This window comes from Mauremys mutica, chromosome 6, assembly GCF_020497125.1.
Source record: "Mauremys mutica isolate MM-2020 ecotype Southern chromosome 6, ASM2049712v1, whole genome shotgun sequence".
NCBI lineage: Eukaryota > Metazoa > Chordata > Testudines > Geoemydidae > Mauremys > Mauremys mutica.
Window position 1 is genome coordinate 90,547,806 of NC_059077.1, and position 23,689 is coordinate 90,571,494.

At 37.8% G+C, this 23,689-nt stretch overlaps 1 protein-coding gene across 1 annotated transcript in view; it reads left to right on the top strand.

The window, feature by feature from the left end:
- The window catches only part of CBWD3 (COBW domain containing 3), a 51,413-nt gene that overhangs the window by 759 nt on the left and 26,965 nt on the right, over window positions 1-23,689 (top strand). Inside the window, 8 exon segments of the mRNA XM_045020498.1 lie at window positions 1,960-2,046; window positions 3,243-3,339; window positions 6,267-6,358; window positions 9,802-9,861; window positions 11,296-11,333; window positions 15,322-15,368; window positions 16,725-16,811; window positions 17,636-17,680. Coding sequence (XP_044876433.1) covers window positions 1,960-2,046; window positions 3,243-3,339; window positions 6,267-6,358; window positions 9,802-9,861; window positions 11,296-11,333; window positions 15,322-15,368; window positions 16,725-16,811; window positions 17,636-17,680 — 553 coding nt within the window.

Below are 23,689 nucleotides of genomic sequence, written 5' to 3' on the forward strand. Positions count from 1 at the left end.
TTACCTTGAGCTTCCTCTCCGGGGTCTTTACAAAGCAAACCCGCCCCATTTTGTGCTTTTTACCGCTGCCCTAACAGCGTTCCATGCAAAACCACCATTTGCCTTGTTTTATGCATTGCATAGTGACTTCAGTTGGGTGTATGGGGTGGAATTTGACTGTTCATATTCTTCTTGACTAGAACAATCTGTGGAATTAGAGGAGCACTACTCCAAACAAACCATGCAGCCATCTTCCTAGTATTCTATATTTCATGACAAAAAGAGTGTATAACTTCGTATCTAACATCAGTTCTGATGATGCTCTTAGCTGTTGTTGTCATGTTTTCAGTACAAACTTGGTCTCATGACACCACTCTCTATAGAAAATACTTCTGTCACAATGTGCTTGCAGAATCATTTTGGAGAGTTAAATGAGCTTCTGTGGTTCTCCTATAAAATAGCTCATAAATCCTGACCTGCACAGTTAGGGCTTGTGTACACAGCAAGTCACTGTATCGCAAGCTCAGAGTGTGAATCTACAGCCAAGCTGCCCTCTGGGACTTTCAGTGTGGTGTAGGAGTGTCCACATGCAACATTACTGTGCTGCAAGCTGGTGCACATCCTGGCTTGCTGTGCAGTAATTTGCTATATAGGCAAACCCTGAATTGGTTTTCCAGCCATAGCAATCAGTCCATTTTCTTCCATCAAAAGATGAGTGCTAAGATTACATGAGTAAGCACTCAAAATGTGATGCTAGTGTTTAAATGGATGTCTTGCATGACTGATTGTATAACTGACCAAACGCTTTTGACACCCTTTGAAAAAGTGCCCTGAAAAATTGTATGAATGCAGTATTGCCAAACCAAAGCATTAAAAAAAATCCTGAGTTAGGTTCCCCACAAACTGAGATTGGTATAAAAATCACAGAAAGGACATTTTAAAAAAAATCTGTTTCAAGAGAGCCAGTACAAAAATTTTTTCTTAGAGAAGGGTATTGTCAGAGTCAGTGAAACTGACAGCCTTTCAGCCCAGCTGCAGAAGCGGCAGAATGCCCCGCTGCTCTAATTCTTCACCAGCCACCTTAAATATGATAATTATATTTGTTTTTTTTCCCAAAGCATAGTGACCTAGAGAGGTGACAGTTGCTCCATAGTTAAGTTACAACTCAGTTTATGTTTATAAGCCCAATTTTGGCCTCTCACTCTCAGATTCACAGAAATCCATACAGGGCTCAAAACTTAGATTAGATCCAGGGCTGAGGTAAAATATTTCTGTAAAATTGAAGTGACAATGGGTATCACAATTCCAAAAATCCATGGAAGATTTTTGACACCTTTATAGCCCCCCACCCTCCCAAAAAAAGACAAAACTATACTGAACTTGCCTAGCTGTCTCATGCCTAAGACTAACATTTAGTTGATTAGTATGAAATTATTAACATTTCTTTAGAAACAATGCTATAAAACATCTACTCCAGCAGTATTGATATAGAATAACAAATTATTGCTGGGAACCTAAACTTTCATTTGAAAAAAAAAAAAAGTTTTCAGCCCAGTTCATTGCAAAAATAGATATAAATGTAATCTCATTGTTAAGAAGGCTTATCAAATGGGGAAAGAGAGAATTTTATATCAGAAGATTTGCCATGGGTGGGAAGAGACTGGTGAGCCCCTTAAGATTTGTAGGGCATGGAGGGAACTCAGTAAGGCTTCTAAGATTTGTGTGAAGTGCTACAATAATCCCCTGGGTTATCTTCCAAGTACTACAAATAATTTTTAAAAAATGAGGGGCATAATTTAATTACAAATATCAAAATAAAATGTAATGCTTCTGAAGGTATTAGATGAGAGAATGAGTACTAGCACACCATTGGGTGTTAATTGCTAAAAAGTATATTTCAGGAGCATGGTGGTAACATTGAATTTGAAAATTCTCCTTATACTTTATTTTTCATCTGCTGAAATTTGTGCTGTTTTTTAGGTGCTGGGAAGACAACTCTTCTTAACTATATTTTGACAGAACAACACAGCAAAAGAATAGCAGTTATTCTAAATGAGTTTGGAGAAGGTATGTAATGCTACAGAAATATTGCATAGAAATTGGAATACATAAGCATTTTCCTGTTTTGTTAAGAAATGCTTTAGGAAAGTAAACTATTAAAAGCAGACAAATGGTATAATGGTGCATGGATTGATATCTAAATTGATTGTTCCCCAAGCTAAGGCTATCTGAGTGGTTTATGCAGTTTCTCAGCAGTGTAAAATTGAGACCATGTCCTCAATAAGCTTGTACATGTGAGATGAACACTACAATAAACATTCAAAAGTTTGCTTATAGATTTGGGATGTGTCAGTTCCCTTTTGTTCAAAAGAATTCTAGTAGACATTGCTGTTCAACTAACATTGAATATAAAGAACTGGCACAAGACCAAACTAAAGAGAAGATTACTAGTGTAATAAATCAAGCTTCCCTAGCAAGAAGTATGTCAAATGACTGTAATAGAGCTTGCAACTATTGAAGCTGGACGATGAGATTCCTTCACTTTTTCCAGTAACTTAGTGCTAATTTTTTTTAAATTTTAACTGATTACTTTGCTCTGCTTTTATATGGCTGTTGATGAAGAAATATAGTATTGGGAACCTGTGCAGTCCCCCACCCTACTATAATGATGTTGGCAAGTTTCCATCTTCATTATAAAAATTCTTGCTATGGACAACTCAATTCATAATCTGTAAGTGGAGTCGAGAGAAGATTATTTCCAGGAGTAGTAGACAAAGCACTGAGTTCTAAATTTAGTACTGCCAATGACTTGCTAATTGGCCTTAAGCAAGTCACACAACCTCTCAGTTAATGTCTGCAGTTTTAAAAATGTGTAAGAGTTAAGTATTAAACCATTTTCCTTTGTCTCGTATATAAATTCAATTTGTCTGCATCATAAATGACTATCATACCACTTTGAATGCCTTACATCCATTCCACCTACGCATTCAAATAAATGGGTAATACTTCGACTTTTGCAAGATTATTTTTTGTTTTTCATAGGGTGATTTGGCCCTTAGACCTTAAATTCGCCTAATATAAAAATGGTTGCTTAAACTAAGTATAATGTCTAAAGAATTTGTCAGGAAGGTTTGATGAGAACATGGAACACAAATAAAGCTCAGAAATCTACCCCATTTGAATTTTTCTCGTCTTATTTTTCAGGTATTGTTGCAAGTTTGTAGGTTTAAAATGTGTTACTTATGCTCTTCCTGTATTTCTAGGAAGTGCCTTGGAAAAATCCTTGGCTATAAGTCAAGGTGGAGAACTCTATGAAGAATGGCTAGAGCTCAGAAATGGTTGCCTGTGCTGTTCAGTAAAGTAAGGAATATTTTGTGGGGTGGTTTATATAAACATTAGGACATGGGTGGCCAACCTGTGGGTCTGGAGCCACATGTGGCTCTTCAGAAGTTAATATGCAGCTCCTTGTATAGGCACCGACTCCTGGGATGGAGCTACAGGTGCCAACTTTCCAATGTCCCGGAGGTGCTCACTGCTCAACCCCTGGCTCTGCCACAGGCCCTGCCCCCACTCCACCCCTTTGCACCCCCTCCTCTGAGCCTGCCATGCCCGTGCTCTTCCTGCACGCCACGTAACAGCTGGTTGGGAAGTACTGATTGGTGGGGCTGCCGGTGGGCGGGAGGCACTGGGAGCAGGGGGCGAGGGGGGAGCTGATGGGGGGCTGCTGACTTATTACTGTGGCTCTTTGGCAATGTATATTGGTAAATTCTGGCTCCTTCTTAGGCTCAGGTTGGCCACCGTTGCATTAGGAGTAAGCTTGGGATTTGCTCTCTTTAAATTTCATTTTTTCCACAGTCCCATCATGTATACCTGGATATTTGATAGGCATTAGATGCATCATCTACAGTGTTTTTAAAAAAAAAAAAAAAGCTAAATGATGTTGAATTTCTTACTGTTCTATATATTTTTTTAAAGCCAGAATCCTTGAATTAACTTGTTTTCTATTTTGGTATTTTATTACTTTGTATCATAATTGTTTCACATACTTGCATCAAATGTTGACTGACTTATTGGAGGGGAAGAATAGTTGAATATCTATAAACAACTACAGAAAGGCAAACTCTCTCACTCAAAAGGAATGTATGTTCTACTGATAGTATCACAGAAACTGAGCACAGTGGTTTATCAGAGGTCAATAACATATAAAATAGAATAACTAATTAATACAATGTGGGAGGAATACAAGATAATCTATGTGAAATAGGGTTGGGGAATCCAAAATACAGATACTTGATAGGCAGAAACCTGGAAATCAGTAATCCTGAAAAAGACACAGGAATGATAGTGGACAGCAAATTATATGTGAGTTTGCAATGTGGAGGATTTTTGGTTTACATTGCCTAAACGTAGTTTTGGCCATTTCTATATGGAGACATCACATCAAGTAGCAGGAATAGTGACCACATCCGCAATATTCCCATCTTTTTGTTCTGTTTACAGCATCTAGCACAATGGGGCCCTGGCTCATGACTGGGGATTGTTGGCACTACTGCAATACTAATAATACTGTGTTCAGTTTTGGGCATCTACTGTCCAGAAACATGAGGAACCTATTGGAGAGAGTTAAGAGAACGAAAATGATCAGGGGCTGGAGGGATTGATTTGAAGAGAGTTTTAAGAGAGAAGAATATATTAGTGTAACTTGCCGAAGATTACTGTGATGGAGACATAACTCTACAAATATTTGAAGAGAGTAAAGTAAAGGGCGAGAAATTAAGGGTAGTATTAAATAAAGGGGTAAAATTATGGTCAGAAATATAGACCCCAATTAGTAAGAACTTTCTGACAGAGAGACCTGTTAGGCTGTAGAGTAGTGTCCCAGTGGAAATTGTATAAGGTTTAACACTTGGAACATTTTAAACTTGCTTGGACAAAGCAGTAGAAAAGGTACTGTAAGTCACATCTTGTATTGACAGGGAGACAGACTGGATAACCTACTAGGTCTTTTCCTTTTTTAATATGTCACACTATGAATGCTGATGCATGTAATTAACATGTTGGATTCCTTTCATAACACTAATTGGGATGTACAGTAACACTTTTGTTGAGTCACTAATAATACCACACCAACTCAAAGCGGCACCAAACCCTGCCAGAACAACAGATGCAAAACCTGCAGACACATTTCCACTGCTACAATGATCAACACTCCCCACAACACACCTTTCAAGATCCATAGGTCATATGCACGCCTGTCACAATGCGTGGTGCGCCTCATCTAGTGAACTAAGTGCCCCAACAACAACTGTGTGGGTGAAATCAGACAATCACTACGCTCTCAAATGAACTCACACAGGAAAACAATAAAAGACAACCACCACATTATCTGTGGGTGAATACTTTTCACAAAGGAATCACTGTCTATCTGACCTATCAGTTCTCATCCTCAAAGGAAACCTGCACAACACTTTCAAAAGATGAACCTGGGACCTTAAATTCATAACTTTGCTAGATACTAAAAATCATGGAGGGAATACAGACACTGGATTTATGGCTTATTACAACAATTTATAACCCACTAACAAGCTCCCCCTCCCCCAAGCTGCTTCCCCTCCTCCCTTCCTTTCCCTATAACTGGAGGGGTGTTAATGGGCCACTTCACCTTGAAAGTCCCTTGACATATATATTATCTAGTTATGCTAAACCAGAGGTTCTCAGACTGGGGTTCTGGACCCCTCAGGGGGTTGTGAGGTTATTACATGGGGGGTCACGAGCTGTCAGCCTCCATCCCAAGCCCCACTTTGCCTCCAGCATTTATAATGGTGTTAAATAGATACAAAAGTGTTTTTAATGTGTAAGGGGGGGTCGCACTCAGAGGCTTTCTGGGTGAAAGGGGTCACCAGTACAAAAGTCTGAGAACCCCTGTGCTAAACAATGTGTTCCACCTTGTATTTAGCTGTGACACTCTGAGTAGGTTTCCCAGAGCTGAAAAAGAGCTCTGTGTAGCTCCAAAGCTTGTCTGTCTCACCAACAGAAGTTGGTCCAATAAAATATATTATTACCAGATAGTTAAAATAAGATAGAGGTTAAGTGATTTGTCTAAGGTTGGCCAGTGAGTTGGCAGTTCTGAGTATAAACTACAAATTCTAACTACCAGTCCCTTGCTTTAAGGATTAAACCACATTACCTTCCATATGAATAAAAAACATAAAACATATTCATATCTATTGTAGCTCTTGTAAAGGCTGCTCTAGTTGAAAACTTTTTTTTTTTTTTTTTTTAAACAGGGACAATGGCTTGAAGGCTATTGAGAACCTGATGCAGAAGAAGGGAAAGTTTGACTACATACTACTAGAAACCACTGGATTGGCAGATCCAGGTAGATAATTATATATTCATGATAGCCATGGTGAATATCCTGTTTTTGTGAGAAGGTTAGAAATCATTTTTTATTTGCTTGCATAGTATGCATTTTTATTTTGAATGTGTGATAGTGTGGTGTGTGTTCACATGCCTGACTGCAGTACAAATTATGAAATTGGATCAGTTAAAGATTTTGTTGCACAAGCCAGAATAGAATCCAGCATTCTCTCCTGCAGCAATATGAGCTCTGAAGGCTAACAGGAGTAAAAAATGATGATAAAATATTTTTCAGTGTGGCTCAGAAGATGCAGGCAGCAAATATTAGACATGGCAGTGAGAAGTGTGGTATAAAAACTGATGGCTCTGAGTAAGGAGGTGCTATTTTTATGTAACATTTTCGGACTATTATTATGCTTTAATTATATATATTATGTACATGGATTATGGGGATTGTCAATGATGGACTTGTATTTTGTTAAGGCACAGAGCATACTGTCAAACAGGCAAATATATTATCTAAATGTGTGAATCAGATGAATATACAGAAGCTTCCAGTTCACAGCTGGTTGCACACAGTTAAATATTGCTGAATTTGTAGACAATCTCTCATACTGAATGTACATATATAGTTAATTATTTATTTTTTCCAGTCCAGTAATAAAAGATGTCAATGATTCAGTGGGTGCTGTTTATATTTTACTATACAAAAATGACATGTTTATGTTGATTTTAAAATTAAGGAAAACTATTTAAAATCAGTCTGCCCTGACCTCTGTTAATTAAAAACCTGTTGTTAGCCAGGAAAGTGAAGGAAATTCTTATTTCCCATTTAGGAGACTGACATTCTTCAGTCCAAAGCTAAATAATTGTCATGGTAAAGTAATTTTCTTTAAAAGAAAGGACATTGATTCAGCCCCTGTTACACACACATCCTATTTCAGTCAAATTGGAAAACTATTAAGATTTTAGGGGAAAAAATCAATAGATATCAGGAAACCATTAGATCTTGTGGCCCTTGCTATATCTTGCATGAGTAATCACTGTAAACATCTGACAGGTATTTCAGAGTTGACACAAAGTGATGCTTGGGGGACCACATCTTGTCAGTTCAGTTGGATGGCTTTAGACATTGGAATGAGTTCGGTTATCATTGTTTTTCCCTATATGTTTCATTCTTTTAGACAGCCCTGTCACTAACTAGAGCCATGATGCTTTGAAAAATAGAATACTTTCATTGCTGTCAGCTTCTCCTCTTCATGTTGTGGCACTGTTACATGTTAAATCAGTTCATGTCAAAACAAATTATGATGTCTTATTTATAAATGTATAACATTTATCCTGAAGACACTAGGCCCCTTTTTGTACTAGGGCTTTTCAGGAATAACCATGAATATTATACCCCTCTACCTTTTTCCTCTCAGAGCAGATATCTTTTGCAAAGGCTTTGACTTGTTAACTTTTATTGGCTGATCTTAGTCTACATGTTTTCAGGACTGCTTTTTACGCACAGGTTGAACATATTATTTCAGAGGCACATATAAAGCCTACCTTCCCACGCTTATTTTTTCCTTCAAGGAAATGAAAATACTTTGTAATTAAATAGCATTGTGAAATGTTGCCAAGTCAGAATTCTCCACTGACACCATTGTATGCTTTGCAGAGTATAAGCGACCAAACAAGGTGCAAGGCAGTAGATAATCTAGCTCTTGTAGCTGTATAACACTACCTATCACTGAAGAGCAACCTCTTCTGGGGTGGAAATAGCAACAGCTAATTAGTTCCAGCGACATGATGTACACACATGTATGTGAAAGGAAATATGAAAAATGCCATAGCCAACATAAACTGCTGTGGGAATACAAATGAATATAAATATAAACCTGAGTCAGAATTGGGCCAGTCCACTAGTGCTAACACCTTTACTCTTACAAAAAGTACCTTAGACGTTTAATACAGCGTTTTTTTCATTTCAATGTTTAACCATCAGTAATGAAGTAAAATGTCATTGTTAAATATTGAAATTTCTGAAGTCTTCAAAAAGATAGTGTTTGGTATCAACTCAACAAAATATTACTAGTTCAAAGGAAAGCTTTAATCTTCAATAATTAAACATTTTGTTTAATATTGATTTTTATAATTAACTGTTATAAAATCAGTTTGGAAACCAGTTCATTCTCTTCCAAAGTTATTTTACAAATGACATTTCAGAAAGATATTTGGCTCCAGTACCAGGCTCAGAAATAATACCAAATTTAATTATTTTTAAAAAATTACTAATGGTGTCAAAAAATTCTTATTCTATTAACTTACATACTGTTGGTTGAGGAAGAAATGGATGCAGCTTTTCTGAAGTGCTGTCAGCCTCTGGAATTTTTTTTGGTCAGGCCTTGTCTGTACCTGAAAAGTGCACTGGTGTAATGAAATCAGTTTAAAAATGGATGTAGTGAAACCTCTGCAAACCTCTACTAGACGCACTAAACCAGTTAGTCTTGCTTGTATCAATTAAGCTTCAGTTACCAATTTAAGATATGTTGCTATGAACTAGTATTACACTGGTTTAAATGCATCTAAATTGATTTTATTAAACTGCTGCACTTTTCTAGTATGGAACCCAGCGTGCTGTATTGGGTTATCTTCATCTATGTCCTACGCTGCTTTCTCATGTGAAGAACTGGGCAGGGTATTAGGGAAGAAAGAGGTTCCTAGCAGACTGCGTTAGGAACTAGCTCCTCTCAGAAGTCATGATCCAACCTTTTTTCCTCTCACTGTAAATCCCTCCTTTCTCTCTGCTACTACATAGAGGGGTACCGGAAACTTGGAGTAGATAAGCTCACCCAGGGAGAGCAGAGGAAGGGGGAACTAATGACATTCCCCTAGATAATGGATCAGGGAAAAGGAGCAACAAGGCAAGCTGATGCTAAATGCATGGTTGGCGAGAGGTAAGAGAGCAGAATCATGAAAGTGTAGTCAGGAGTATATGCGGAGAAGAGGAAGAAGTGCGAGACTGTGTAGAAAATAGTGTGGAGGATGAGCACAGGCCCTTTGAACAAAAGGATGGATCAGTTTTAGTGAAATGACAGGGATCCAAGGGAGGGAAAAAAAAACACACAAGAAGAGAACTATAAAGAATTTGGAATTAAGAAATGCGGTTGCTGACATGGTGGTAGAGTCATGTTGAGGGGTTTCTTTTGTTTTGAATTTTTTTATTTTTATGATGCACCTGTTAGAGCTCACACATCTTAGGTGTTGCTATCACTGCTTTCAGGACTCACAGCAGCATCATTGCATCAAATATATGGTTGGAGAACCAACATTTTTAATACTTGATTTCGTTTTCTTCTGGCATCAACTGGAAAGTTGAAGACTAGCAACTGTGAACAGGTGTGATTTAAAAACTGCTTAGAGATGAGTGTTTTCTGGTACATCATCCATCTTGCAACTAAATGTCTTGCTTGTTAGGTGCTGTGGCCTCCATGTTTTGGGTTGATGCTGAACTCGGAAGTGACATATATCTTGATGGTAAGAAAAAGTGTGTGTTTATCTTCTATAATACTTGTGAGGGATTTTCTCTCACTTTAGTGTGAGTTAATAGGACAATTTCTTTTCAAGAAATAAACAAGTAGCTTGATTGCAGAGGCATGGTGAAAACTTATTTGCTATTATTTATGTACGGGTAACCTCGTGTTCATTATTTTCTCAATGAAATATATTTAAACCTTAGAAATTTTTTTTACTGGACTTGTGCAAACACGCCAAATTCTGAAGTCAAAGGTAGTGATGACTCTTAATTACATTGGCACTACTTTTCATCATGATAAACTGTCCGTAAGCTGAAAACAATGTGTGTGAGCAGATACCTGTAACACTGTATAGAAGCATGTAAAACAGTCACTAACGATATGATTTATGGAATTTCTTCTTGCCATTACAAAATCTGGTTGTATTGGTGGAATTCACTTTCTTTGGTATCAATTGCATCATTGAAACTATTCCACAGTACTTTTCACTTAAAGAATTTCTGGATCTGGATAGAGTAGGAAATTCTGAAACTTGTTACTTATCTATATATCCCATCTTTGGTTGGTTTGGTTTTTTCCTCCTCTCAATCTCTTTCTTTAGCACTCTTGTTCTCTGTACCCCTTTCTTTCTCTTGCACCAATTGGTGAGCCTCTCAGAAATATTTAGTGTGTTGTAGTTGGGCTTATTTTGTTCACATTTTTACTTATTTTCTTCTTAAAAATATATATTTCTTTTAGGCGGTCTGAGAGAGCCTGTCTGCTCAATAACATAAGCCACCAAAAAGACAGTGCCTTCCATTGTCTTTTCTCTTAACTGGCTCTCTCATTGAATACTGATTCAAATGCATAGTTTTGGTCCACTTTGGGATTGGTCCATGTTACATGAGGGACCACCACACCTTCTGTTCTTGTTTACCTCCTTTGCCAGCTGTGTTCCACCGCCAGACTTGAGTGACGCTTGTGTGTGGCAGGCGATGGTTCTCTTGGCAAGTGGCTGTGTATCTGGAAGTTGCTCCCAGAAATGATCAGAATGACCATGCTCCTCAGTTCCTTCAGAATACTACTCCTATAACACCACCACAACACCTTTCCCCACATCACTGCGGACTGGAACAAGGAGAAAGATGCATCTGTATTATGTGTACACCTCACCATTTTGGTAGGCACTCACATACCACAGTAGATGAGCACTATATAAGAACCTAGATAATTAGGAATCAGTTACAATATTTTCAACCAGATTGGTGAGAGTTTTGCGAGGTTATAAGTAACTGAAAGTGGGATTAGAATAAAAACTCTTGTGTAACCTTAACTATTGAGGTTGCTGCTGCCCCTGTAATTATTCAAGAAGCTAACATACTCTTAGCAGTTTTCAGTTTATTTCTTAATCAGTACTCTTCATTCTAGATGTCACTTACAAACTTTTTTTCCCCAGGTATTGTGTCTGTTGTTGATGCTAAGTATGGATTGCAGGTAAGATAGTAATATTTAAAAAAATACTGTAAACCAAAACAGTAGATAGACGTGATGGTCTTTTACATGTTTTGTTTATGGGCTAACTTCTAATATGCTAATTCTTGTGGTGTGTGAAGCTATATTACAATTGCAGTTTCATAACAAATTGCAGCATTGTTTCATCCAGATAATCACGAGGTGTTAAAAAGCCTCTTCTTTCCCTTGAATGTAATGCTTTGTAGGTGAAGAAGAAATAGCGTTATACAGTAGTTCGCAAGCTGTTGTCTGCAGAGCACTTCTCTGCTGAGAACTGTTAGGTCAGGTGGTACTTGTTCCTCTTAGTCTCTAGCAATTTATACAGATACCCAGGCTCTTCATTGCAAACAGGTGCTTAGATGACTGTAAAATTGGCTGGAAAGATGAAGATTCTCTTTGGTCCCAACCAACAATCAGTGCTACTTTTAAAGGAAAGAGGAGCTGATCTCAGGAACTGGAATAGGCAGTCATCAGTGGAATTAGAACTGCTATTAGAAAAAGAGTATCTAGGAGGGCTAGGAAGAAGGGAGCAAGACAGTATGTACAAAGGTGAAGAGAGCCAGGATGCCAGGCATATATTCAGTTTAATGGAGGACTGTACAGCAAGAAAATGGAGGCGAGGACCAGGTGGCAGGAAAACATGTATGTGTCGGGAGAGAGGACCAGAGGAGATAGGAAAGAGAACTGAAATGAGAACAGTAGGTGCTGTGACTATCCAAAAAGTTTTAGCCTTTTTGAAATTAGAGAGCTAAAAATACATGTTTTCAATTTCAGACAATTAGCGTAATTGTCACAGGGATATTGTGAGATTGAGTGAAATGAGAGGTGGCCCACTATTATCATAAAATGAAACCAGATGCAATTAAGATGTGATCTACACTATGAAAATGTTTGTTTCCCTGATTTTAACATCTAGATACTTAATATTCTAGGTAAACTGAAGGATGGTGTATAAAGAGAAATAAAAATATTAAGAGAGAATTCTTTCATTGATATCCTTGTTTGATCTATGCTCCTTAGGGTGTTATGTCTACATTTTTGTGACCTTTGAGTGTTTTTATTAATATTCCAAAATCTGGTTAGAAAAGATCTAATATGGACAAAGCATGTGTGAGGGAGACAAATATGAAACATTGAGGTAAAACAATGGAAAAAACTGTGATAAAATATACTAGCTGTAAAGTTTACAAAATTCTGTGGAAGTTTTTTTCAGTGCTTTCAAAATACAATTGGTGAGGGAGAAATGTAGAACAGTGAAATGAAAATAAAATTGCAAATAATTGGCAAAATAGCTAGAGTACTTAAACGTTTAACACTATCTGTAAAGGATTAATTAAAGCATGCCATTTGTCATTAGTTCTGTTTTCTGGATAGCTTCAAGAATAGTGAGGCATCAGAAGGAGGGAAGTTGAAAACTTGTTTTAAACGTTCCTAACATTAGATACATTTTACGCAAGGGAGTTAGAGGTACCCAGAGTGGAAGTTTATAATCTCTCTGATAATTCTGATAGAGAATTCTAGATGATCAGAAGTGCTCGGACATCACATTCTGTTTCAGTAAGGCACAGTGTTCAGGACACGATCTTTAGATTGCATTGCTTTGCATTGCAAAAGCGTTTTATTATCCAAATAGAATAATGTAAAGCAGTCCTTCTCAAAGTCTGTCCGCCGCTTGTTCAGGGAAAGCCCCTGGTGGTCTGGGCCGGTTTGTTTACCTGCCGCGTCCGCAGGTTTGGCTGATTGCAGCTCCCACTGGCTGCTGTTCACCGCTCCAGGCCAATGGGGGCTGCGGGAAGGGTGGCCAGCACATCCCTCGGCCTGCGCCACTTCCCGCAGCCCACATTGGCCTGGAGCGGTGAACAGCAGCCAGTGGGAGCCACGATTGGCCGAACCTGCGGACGCGGCAGGTAAATAAACTGGCCTGGACCACAAAAGCTTTCCCTGAACAAGCGGGGGCCCAGCTTTGAGAAGCACTGATGTAAAGCACTATAAATGTTATACATCTTCAAAAGCCTTTACGCACACTAGCCAATTAATCTTTATAACATTGCTATGAGATAAGTTTTAGTCTTTTTACTAAAGAAGAAACTGAGACAGAGAGATTATATGATTTGCCCAAGGCCATACAAGAAGTGGCAGAGCAAGAATTAGTACCTTTTGATTCCCACACTTGTTTTCAATCCATTATGCTGGACGTTTTGTTAGTTGCAAAATGCTGATTTTTCGTTTTCCTTTATATTGAAGCAAAACTAATTTAATTGCACAGAGCAGAGTCGTGTATACCTGAATACTATAATTGTTTAATTTCTGGGTTTAGTGGATGTTCTTACATTTGTTGAGTACAGGGCTAACAACAGTAAGAAGTTTTGAAATAATACATAGTAAATGTTTAACATCTGTGCTAGCCCAAAGAAACTTCTTACATTATTAAATCAATAAACCGGCGCAAAACTGACATACTGTCAGGATAATAGAAACTTTAAATTTTCTCAGTCATACGCCAGATAAATAACTTTTGCTTTGTATAGAGAATTTGCTAACTTGTCCATTTCTTTTGGTTGCAAAGCCTGACCTCAGCAGCTACTTGTGATTCAAAGAATTCTGAAGGCAATACAAGTAATGACACTGGGATAATAGGCAGCAATTTAAGGGTGTCATGCTTCACAGACCCAACCCATCACAAGCAGAGCTAAGAAATAGTACCCTGTGGCCAGCCAGCCAAATTGAAACTGAAGTGGTAATTGATATCATGGGCTATCACTCTAATGGGATTGTCACCCAGCAATCTGAAATATTCATTTTTTAATCATGGGCAAACGATTGGACAACTTGAAATGACAGTTCTCTACTCTCAGGACCTGACACTCAGGCCACTGACATTGTTCTTTTCAGAGCTACAAATCTGACAGCATTTAATGCAATAGAATCAATGAGTAGCGAGTTACAGAGAAAAGGTCAGAAGAGAGGTTTCATTCTAGTCCTCCTGTTATTGCATAGCCTGTTTAAACAATTCAGTTAGAAAACAGTTTTGACTTTAAAAGCTAGGGAAAAAAATAGACTGACATTATGCAATAGGATTTTTTTAGGACCAAGTCATGTTGGATGTCTAACCAATCTATTTGAACGAGTAGTTTTCTATATTTTTTTAAATTGATGTGCATGCCATGGAATTTATTTCCACCTTAAATCAGCAGGTTTTTTAAAACCAAATCAATTTTAAAATAGTATAGTTGATTGTTGGGTCAGCGGAGAGCACAGATAATGGGATAATCACAATCCTGTGTAACTATCATAGGCTCATCAGACATGAACTCTTGTGCACCCCAATCCTTTGAAACAGAAATTATGACAGGTTTACTGGGTGATGGTGGCCTACCCATGCAGACCTGGGGCAAAAGTTAAAGATATAACTTGTCACCTGATAAGCAAAATGTAATTAAAACAAAAAAGTAAAGTGGTAGATTCTAATGCGTGATTTCCCCCAAACTAGTTTAATAACCCTTAGGCATCTTGCAGTTACCTCGATAAATAACTTACTATTTGTTTGAAATATACATTACTCTTTTTATTTAGCTTTTGATCTTAAAATACCTAATTTTTCTCTGTAAACTAATGCACAACATGGGTTCTAATGCTTTTTTTACCTCACAATAAACCTAAACATTTAAACAAAAACTGTTAACAGCTCAGCATTCTACAGCAATCCTGCGATAATAAACAAAAGAAAAATGTTGGTAAAGAAACAGATTTGAACTTAAGGAAAGAGTGGATGTCTGGTTTTTATCATCACTTTGTTTATATAAATAATAAAGATGAGTTGGGGCTTTCTAATACTCTAGATATCACCCCCCCTTAATTTCTTTAATAATGTATCTAAAACTGATTTTTACCTTGATTTTGATGTATGTTTAAGTGGGTATTTGTTACATGAATACTCTTGATGTAATAATTGTTTTTAATCTTTGTTCAGCATTTGACAGAGGAAAAACCTGATGGCCTTATCAATGAAGCAACTAGGTATCGGTATAAAAACTATTAATATAAAATTGGTAAAAGTTAGCAACTTCAGTGTGTAAATGTTCATAGGAAGTGAAAGTTATCCCAGTGCATTTGTTCACTGTCGACTTAGGATCTAGAGACAAGGTGGGTGAGGCAATATCTTTTATTGGGCTAGCTTCTGGTAGTGAGAGACACAAGCTTTCGAGCTTACACAGAGTATTTCCCAGATCTTGAAGAAGAGCTCTGTGTAAACTCAAAAGCTTGTGTCTCTCACCAATGGAAGTTGGTCAGTGAAAGATATACCTCACCCACCTTGTCTCTCTAATATCCTAGGACCAACATGGCTACAAAAACACTGCATACACCTTAAGATCTAGTCAGTTTGTTTAAAAAACCCAAACACCACCCCCACCCCACACACAAAAGTAGTTTCAAGTGCTGCACTTGCACTTTAGTCCCCCTTCCAGCATCTGGATTTTACAATCCTATCTTCTTCTTTTTTTAAAAAAAAAAGTTCCGTGTAAATGGCAGGGGGAACTGCCTATATAGTTAAATAGGCTATGTACAAAGTTTTGTCAGATGCCCAAAGTAAACTGAAAAGTAAAGAAATAAATTTAAGAGGTTTACTTTAAAAACAGCTTTAGAATTTTTTTATGTTGCTTAATATCTTGAATTCAGACTGTAAGAGGGACTAAGTGGTTCATAGATTGCCTATCCCAAAGTACTAGAGATCTAAAAGATCTCAGTTTAATCCTCTACACTGGAGTGAGCGTTATTTTGCATGGCCTCATCTGCCGTTGCTTTTTTCTTGTAACATACCAGTGCAGCTCCAGTAGTGGTGGTAACAGTGGGATCACTAGTGTAGACAGGCCACTGGTATTTTAATCACTATCTAATCTTGACCTGTTTTGCACAGAGTCAGACAACATGGTTATTAAAATGCTGATGATCTGACTTTGCTGGTGATATCATCAGTAGGAAATTTGGGGAAAAAATGCTAGTGGATTCATAGTTTATGAAGAGTAAGATATACAGAATTTACGAGTACAGTCTTAATGAAAAAAGCTTTGTCCTTAACACTGTAATCTAAAATGAATTGTTTTAATGCAATAATTTTACAAAGAAGTTGCAAGAAATGTTTTTAGTAGCAGAACACTCCCTGACCCTGTCAACAATGCAGTATATCAGAAAGTGCTACATGGTCCAACTGATATATTGATTGGTCTCCTAATTCAATACAGACTTTCTTGCTTTGGTCATGATATGCCCCCCCCCCTTTTTTTTTTTTTGAGGGCATGGGAAGTGTGGTAACTTTGCATTGTGGAAAATGAATGTATACATTTTAGTCTTCTTTTATTTTGTCTTCCTGTGTAGGCAGGTTGCACTAGCTGATCTAATAATCATCAATAAAACAGATTTGATTTCACAAGAAGAACTGAATAAAATAAGAACAGCTGTCAGGTATGAAACTGATAGTATGAATAAGTTATACTGACTGACAGTTTTTTGTTTATGTAAAGACTTCTGCTTCTTATGACTGGCACAGGGATTGGAGATTGCATGATTACCATGACACAAATTATTTGCTCACATGAGAGAGAGAGATTAAATAGTGTTCCAATACAATTACGTACTTCCACAAATCTTGGTGTTTTTCATGTGGTGATTGCTGTGCACCATCCTTATCTAGTAACTGTATAACCCCTTTTTAACTTTTCAGACTTCAGATTTTTTGTAAAATACTTAGAAATATTTCTAAAGATACCTTTACAAATAATTAATAGATATCTGTGGAGGCAAGGAATAATTATCATTTGTGAGTAAATAAACAAATAACCTGGACAAGATTAGTGGTTATAGGTGTAGGCAAAAATGTCTTCTGCTGCCAGCACAAAACCCCCACATCCTGTGTGAGGAATGAAAAAACACACACCAAAAACTGAGTTTGAAAAAGTCTTATCCCATTTCACCACTTTAACTAAAAAAATGTCCTAAATAAAAGTAAAAATGTTTAGGCCCAGCAACATGTACTAAGGGGAGAAATTTTGCTTAAATAAAATCTGTCCTCTGTAACAGTAGTCCTCTGTCATGGATAATGAATCCCCTGGCAAGCTGAGAGAGAAATAAAAACTGAGATTGCTATAGGGTTGTACAACAATTTAATAACAGAGTTGAATTATTACTCGGGAGTTCCTGGTTCTCATTTCCCTGCTTAGTTCACTACATTATAGAATTCAGTTTTTAGTCACATCTAATTTCTCCTTTTTTTCCCCACCCTTTTTCAGGTCAATAAATGGACTTGTCAAAATTTTAGAAACTCAGAGATCAAGGTAATATTTAGTATTGGGCAGTATCACTTGCTGCCACTTCCTATTTCTGTTGTGACAAATTGCTGTATATTTTTTTAGTTCTATTCATTTTAAAGGAAAACTAATTAAATAACTCCTTGCCTATTTTACTATCAGCACTTTAGATTAAAACTAACACTTTTAAAAAGAAGTCTTATGCTGTTCGCTTTCTCTTTACATTTCAGCTTAGAAATTGAAAATATACTATCAGTTTCCAGTTAGTCATTTCCAGACTTAGTAAGGTTTAAATGCATACATTCAAAGAAAATTAGGAGTTTTTAATCAACACTGGAATACTAAAAAAATAAATCCCTTATTATACTTGTATTGGGTTTAGATTTTGCAAAAACTTAATTAATTTTTTTGGGCTAAATTTGACCTGACAGTGGCTTTCAGTTATTGAGACTGTCTGCACTAGCAGTGCCATTGGAGGAGCATCACTGGTTGGAAAAGTTCTAGGGTAGACACAGCCAAGATGGCTCTGATACATTGAAGCAGCTGGCAATCTTGCTGTAATTGAGGCTTATATGTAGAAATCTCTAGGTCATTTACATAGCTTTTCAGTGATGTGGTACCAGTTGGATAATGGTAGGATGACAAATGGGAATGAGGGTATGGAGGTAGATATTACCACATCCGAGGTAGAAGCCAAACTCAAACAGCTTAATGGGACTAAATCGGGGGGATAATCTCCATCCAAGAATATTAAAGGACTTGGCACATGAAATTGCAAGCCCGTTAGCAAGAATTTTTAATGAATCCGTAAACTCGGGTTCTACCATACAACTGGAGAATTGCTAACATAGTTCCTATTTTTAAGAAAGGAAAAAAAGTGATCCAAATAACTATAGCCTGTTAGTTTGACATCTGTAGTATGCAAGGTCTTGGGGAAAAAAAATTTAAGGAACAAGTATTTAAGGACATTGAGGTCAATGGTAATTGGGACAAAATACAACATGGTTTTACAAAAGGGAGATCGTGCCAAACCAACCTGATTTCCTTCTTTGAGAAGGTAACAGATTTTTTTTTAGACAAAGGAAACACAGTGGATCTAATTTACCTCGATTTCAGTAAGGCATTTGATACGGTTCCACGTGGGGAATTATTAGCTAAATTGGAAAAGATGGGGATCAATATGAAAATTGAAAGGTGGATAAGGAACTGGTTAAAGGGGAGACTACAACGGTAGTAGTACTTAAAGGTGAACTGTCAGGCTGGAAGGAGGTTACTAGTGGAGTTCCTCAGGGATCGGTTTTGGGACCAATCTTATTTAATCTTCTTATTACTGACTTTGGCACAAAAAGTGGGAATGTGCTAATAAAGTTTGCGGATGACACAAAGCTGGGAGGTATTGCTAATACAGAGAAGGACTGGGATATTCTACAGGAAGATCTGGATGACCTTGTAAACTGGAGTAATAGTAATAGGATGAAATTTAATAGTGATGACTTTTGTCAGTGGAACAAGGAAACTGTTGCTCGATAGGGGGAGAATTGTGGGTGTAGCAGACAGGAGCTGGCCCAAGATTGCCAGATGAAATAAGAATGGCTAACCTCCCAGCATTCAGAACTAAATACAAAACATACACCTTTTTCCCACACTCTCCCACGATAGTACCCTTACTTGCACCAACAGTCTTCTCTTGTGTGTTCAGTAATTATTAAAACCAAAACACAAACCCCGAAGCTTGCCCCTTACTAACAGGGAAGGGGAAGAGAGGTTGTTGCCATTCTTACTCACGAGAGGTGCTCCGATAAGACTATGGCCGGTGCCAATATAGGAAGATAGGTAGAAAGGCCTGCTTTTTTTTGATAGCGCCATGGAATTTTATTAAAGAAATTTTCAGATGGTAGTGTGTCTGAGTTTATCTGATGGTCAGTGTTTGGATGCTTTACATTTCCAATAATGTTAATCTTGTTAACATGTCCATTGATTTAACTTATTTGAAATTCTGCTTGCAAGCTGCTCCTTGCTGGAAGTTTTCTGTCCTGCTGCTAAACAGTTGTACTATTAAAAGTCTTCTCTGCAGTGACTGTCATGTTAGTTTATACGGATTACCCTCATATTGTTTTTGTTTCTTTGTTCAACTAGGAAGGTGAAATGTGTTTAAGAAGCTTCTACAACTTCACACTCCTTTCTTATTAACTTTTAAATTCTGCTGAAGAATACTTGGAACAAGAATAAACAATGCTACAGAGGGCCCTTAATCATAAACTCAATTATGGAGTGTTTCCGATTGCTCATTTATTGCTTTTTCTGGTGATCTTAACTAAATAATTTTTGTTAAATCAGCATGTCTCTCTTTATAACAAAAAATAGTCAGTGGGCTTTTTAACATTTAGGGCTAGATTTTCAAAATTCTTCTGCATCCACCAGTTACCATAGGCAACAGGGGGAGTTGCTGGATGCTGAGCACTCTTGAAAATCTGGCCACTTCATTTACTTGTCTAAATGGGAGCTGAGCTTCTTTGAAAATCATCCCCTTTTATGGATGCTGAGTGCTTTTATAAATCTGGCTCTTTACAGTAGTTCCTTTGTTCTTATGCAGCTTTGGTTTTAAAAGTTTCTGCAATATTTTGTAGACTTCTGCAGCAAAACTATAGATTCCATTAACTATTGCTAGTACCATGAATCTAGAGACTGTAACCTTGGTAATGGTATGTGTGTTGGCATATGTGATTCTTATTGAAACAGGTGACCATGTAGACAGGGAGAAAAATGTCTGAGAATACAATCTTGACTCCAAGTTCAGTTGGGGGGGGAAAAGTGTGTGTTGGGGGGGGGGGGAAGACTATTCTCACAGTTTGTACATGATTTGATGATGATGATAAACTTGGCATATTAGCTGGACAATACTAAAGTCTGGGTATCTATGTTTGTGCTGATCTGGTCATACTTATCATGACATCCATACAATAAGACAAATCCTAAATTCCATGCATACACCCTGTACGCAGGGTATAAGAGGGAAAAGCAGTAGAAAGCAATCAGCCCTTTGTTGCATAGTGGCGGAAGAGATGCTCTGCAGTCACTGTTGCAACATCTTTCAACTTCAAATTCCTTTATGAAGAAGGAAACATAATACACCTCTACCTCGATATAACGCTGTCCTCAGGAGCCAAAAAATCTTACCATGTTATAGGTGAAAGCGCATCATATTAAACTTGCTTTGATCCACCGGAGTGCGCAGCCCCGCCCCCCGGAGCACTGCTTTACTGTGTTATATTGGGTCGCGTTATATCAGGGAAGAGGAGTAATATATAATCTAAAACATTACATGGATCATATTGCCCGCTAAATAGCTTTTAGGAGAGGGAAGTGTAGCTATATTTCAGTCTTCCTCAATTTAATCGAATGCTGAATTAGAGGGGGTTCAGAGATGGGCCACAGAAATGATTAGGACCTGGAAAAACTCATGAAATTATATTGAAAATGTTGGGATTGCTTGTCTTAGAAAGGAGACAAATAAGAGGGGACACGATAAAAGTATATATAGTAATGGTAGATCAGGAGCTTTTGTCATCTTTGTCTTCTAACGAAGAAGATCCGGGTAACTATAGGCATGTTAGTTTGACATCTGTAGTATGTAAGGTCTTGGAAAAAATTTTGAAGGAGAAAATAGTTAAGAACATTGAGGTCAACGGTAATTGGGACAAAATACCACATGGTTTTACAAGAGGGAAATCGTGCCAAACCAACCTGATCTTCTTTGAGAAAGTAACAGATTTTTTTAGACAAAGGAAGTGCAGTGGATATAACTTACCTCAATTTCAGTAAGGCATTTGATACGGTTCCACATGGGGAATTATTAGCTAAATTGGAAAAGATGGGGATCAATATGAAAATTGAAAGGTGGATAAGGAACTGGTTAAAGGGGAGACTACAACGGGTCGTACTGAAAGGTGAACTGTCAGGCTGGAAGGAGGTTACTAGTGCAGTTCCTCAGGGATCAGTTTTGGGACCAATCTTATTTAATCTTTTTATTACTGACTTTGGCACAAAAAGTGGGAATGTGCTAATAAAGTTTGCCGATGACACAAAGCTGGGAGGTATTGCTAACACAGAGAAGGACTGGGATATCCTTCAGGAAGATCTGGATGACCTTGTAAACTGGAGTAATAGTAATAGGATGAAATTTAATAGTGAAAAGTGCAAGGTCATTCATTTAGGGATTAATAAAAGAATTTTAGTTATAAATTGGGGACACATCAGCTGGAAGTAACGGAGGAGGAGAAGGACCTCAGAGTATTGGTTGATCACAGGATGACTATGAGCTGCCAATGTGATATAGCCATTTAAAAAAGCTAATGCAGTTTTAGGATGCATCAGGTGAGGTATTTCCAGCAAAGATAAGGAGGTGTTAGTACCGTTATACAAGGCACTGGTGAGACCTCATCTGGAATACTGTGTGCAGTTCTGGGCTCCCATGTTTAAGAAGGATGAATTCAAACTGGAACAGGTACAGAGAAGGGCTACTAGGATGATCCGAGGAATGGAAAACCTGTCTTGTGAAAGGAGACACAAAGCGCTTGGCTTGTTTAGCCTAACCAAAAGAAGGTTGAGGGGGGATATGATTGCTCTTTATAAATATATCAGAGGGATAAATATTAGGGAGGGAGAGGAATTTATTTAAGCTTAGTACCAATGTGGACACAAGAACAAATGGATATAAACTGGACACTAGGAAGTTTAGACTTGAAATTAGATGAAGGTTTCTAACCATTAGAGGAGTGAAGTTCTGGAACAGCCTTCCAAGGGGAGTAGTGGGGGCAAAAGACATATCTGGCTTTAAGACTAAACTCGATACGTTTATGGAGGGGATGCTATGATGGGATAGCCTAATTTTGGCAATTAATCTGGCAATTGATCTTTGATTATCAGCAGGTAAGTATGCCCAGTGGTCTGTGATGGGATGTTAGATGGGATGGGATCTGAGTTACTACAGAGAATTCTTTCCTGGGTGCTGGCTGGTGAGTCTTGCCCATATTTGGGGTTGGGAAGGAATTTTCCTCCAGGGCAGATTGGCAGAGGCCCTGGAGGTTTTTTGCCTTCCTCTGCAGCATGGGTCACGGGTCACTTGCTGGAGGAGAGTCTGCATCTTGAGGTCTTCAAACCACAATTTGAGGACTTCAGTAACTCAGACATAGGTTAGAGGTTTGTTATTGAAGTGGATGGGTGAGATTCTGTGGCCTGCATTGTGCAGGAGGTCAGACTAAATGATCGTAATGGTCCCTTCTGACCTTAAAGTCTATGAATCTATAACTCCTATGTTCCTAGTTAAATACTCTTCAGAGATTGACACTGTTTCTCTATCTTGCACTGTCTGTCCAAAACTTGAAATAGTGACACAGTTATATTAATAGTAAAATTAGCTTATTAGCATGGTACTTGAGAGCGCACATCCTTTAAATAAGATTTTTTTCTGTCCATTCCCAGTCAATATTATGCAAGAGGTAGGAGCATTTACAATCTGCCTGAGTGTTTCTGCGACCTTAGTATGAGTTTATGGAGTACTACTGAGAACAGACAATTCAGACACAGCTGGTCATAAACTAAAGAAGAAGTGTATGTATGCTATGCATTGTACCTTAAAAATCTTTCACCCTAGAAACAGCTTTGTATACTTGTTGGTGGGTGCATGTTTAATAATAATAGTTGGCCAAGACCCAGAGGCCTGTGGATTTTTCCTTTTAACCATATCTTTGCTTTCATATTTTCAATAACAAAATAACCAGTTCTGTAAAGCCAACCTTTTGTCCTAGCAGTGACACCTGAACTGGAATGTAAGGGAATGTATATTGTACTTTTCTGAAAAGGGGTGTGTGTGTGATAGGAGGCCTAGGTAGAAACACTTTTATAGTTAAGGTTGTCCAACACTATCTGTTATAAGACCCTGTATGCAGTTGTTATTTTGCCAGACTTGAACTATTTGGGCTGAAATTTTCCATGCTAGGTGTCTGCCTCAGGCTGAATTTGGGAGGGTGGGGGTTG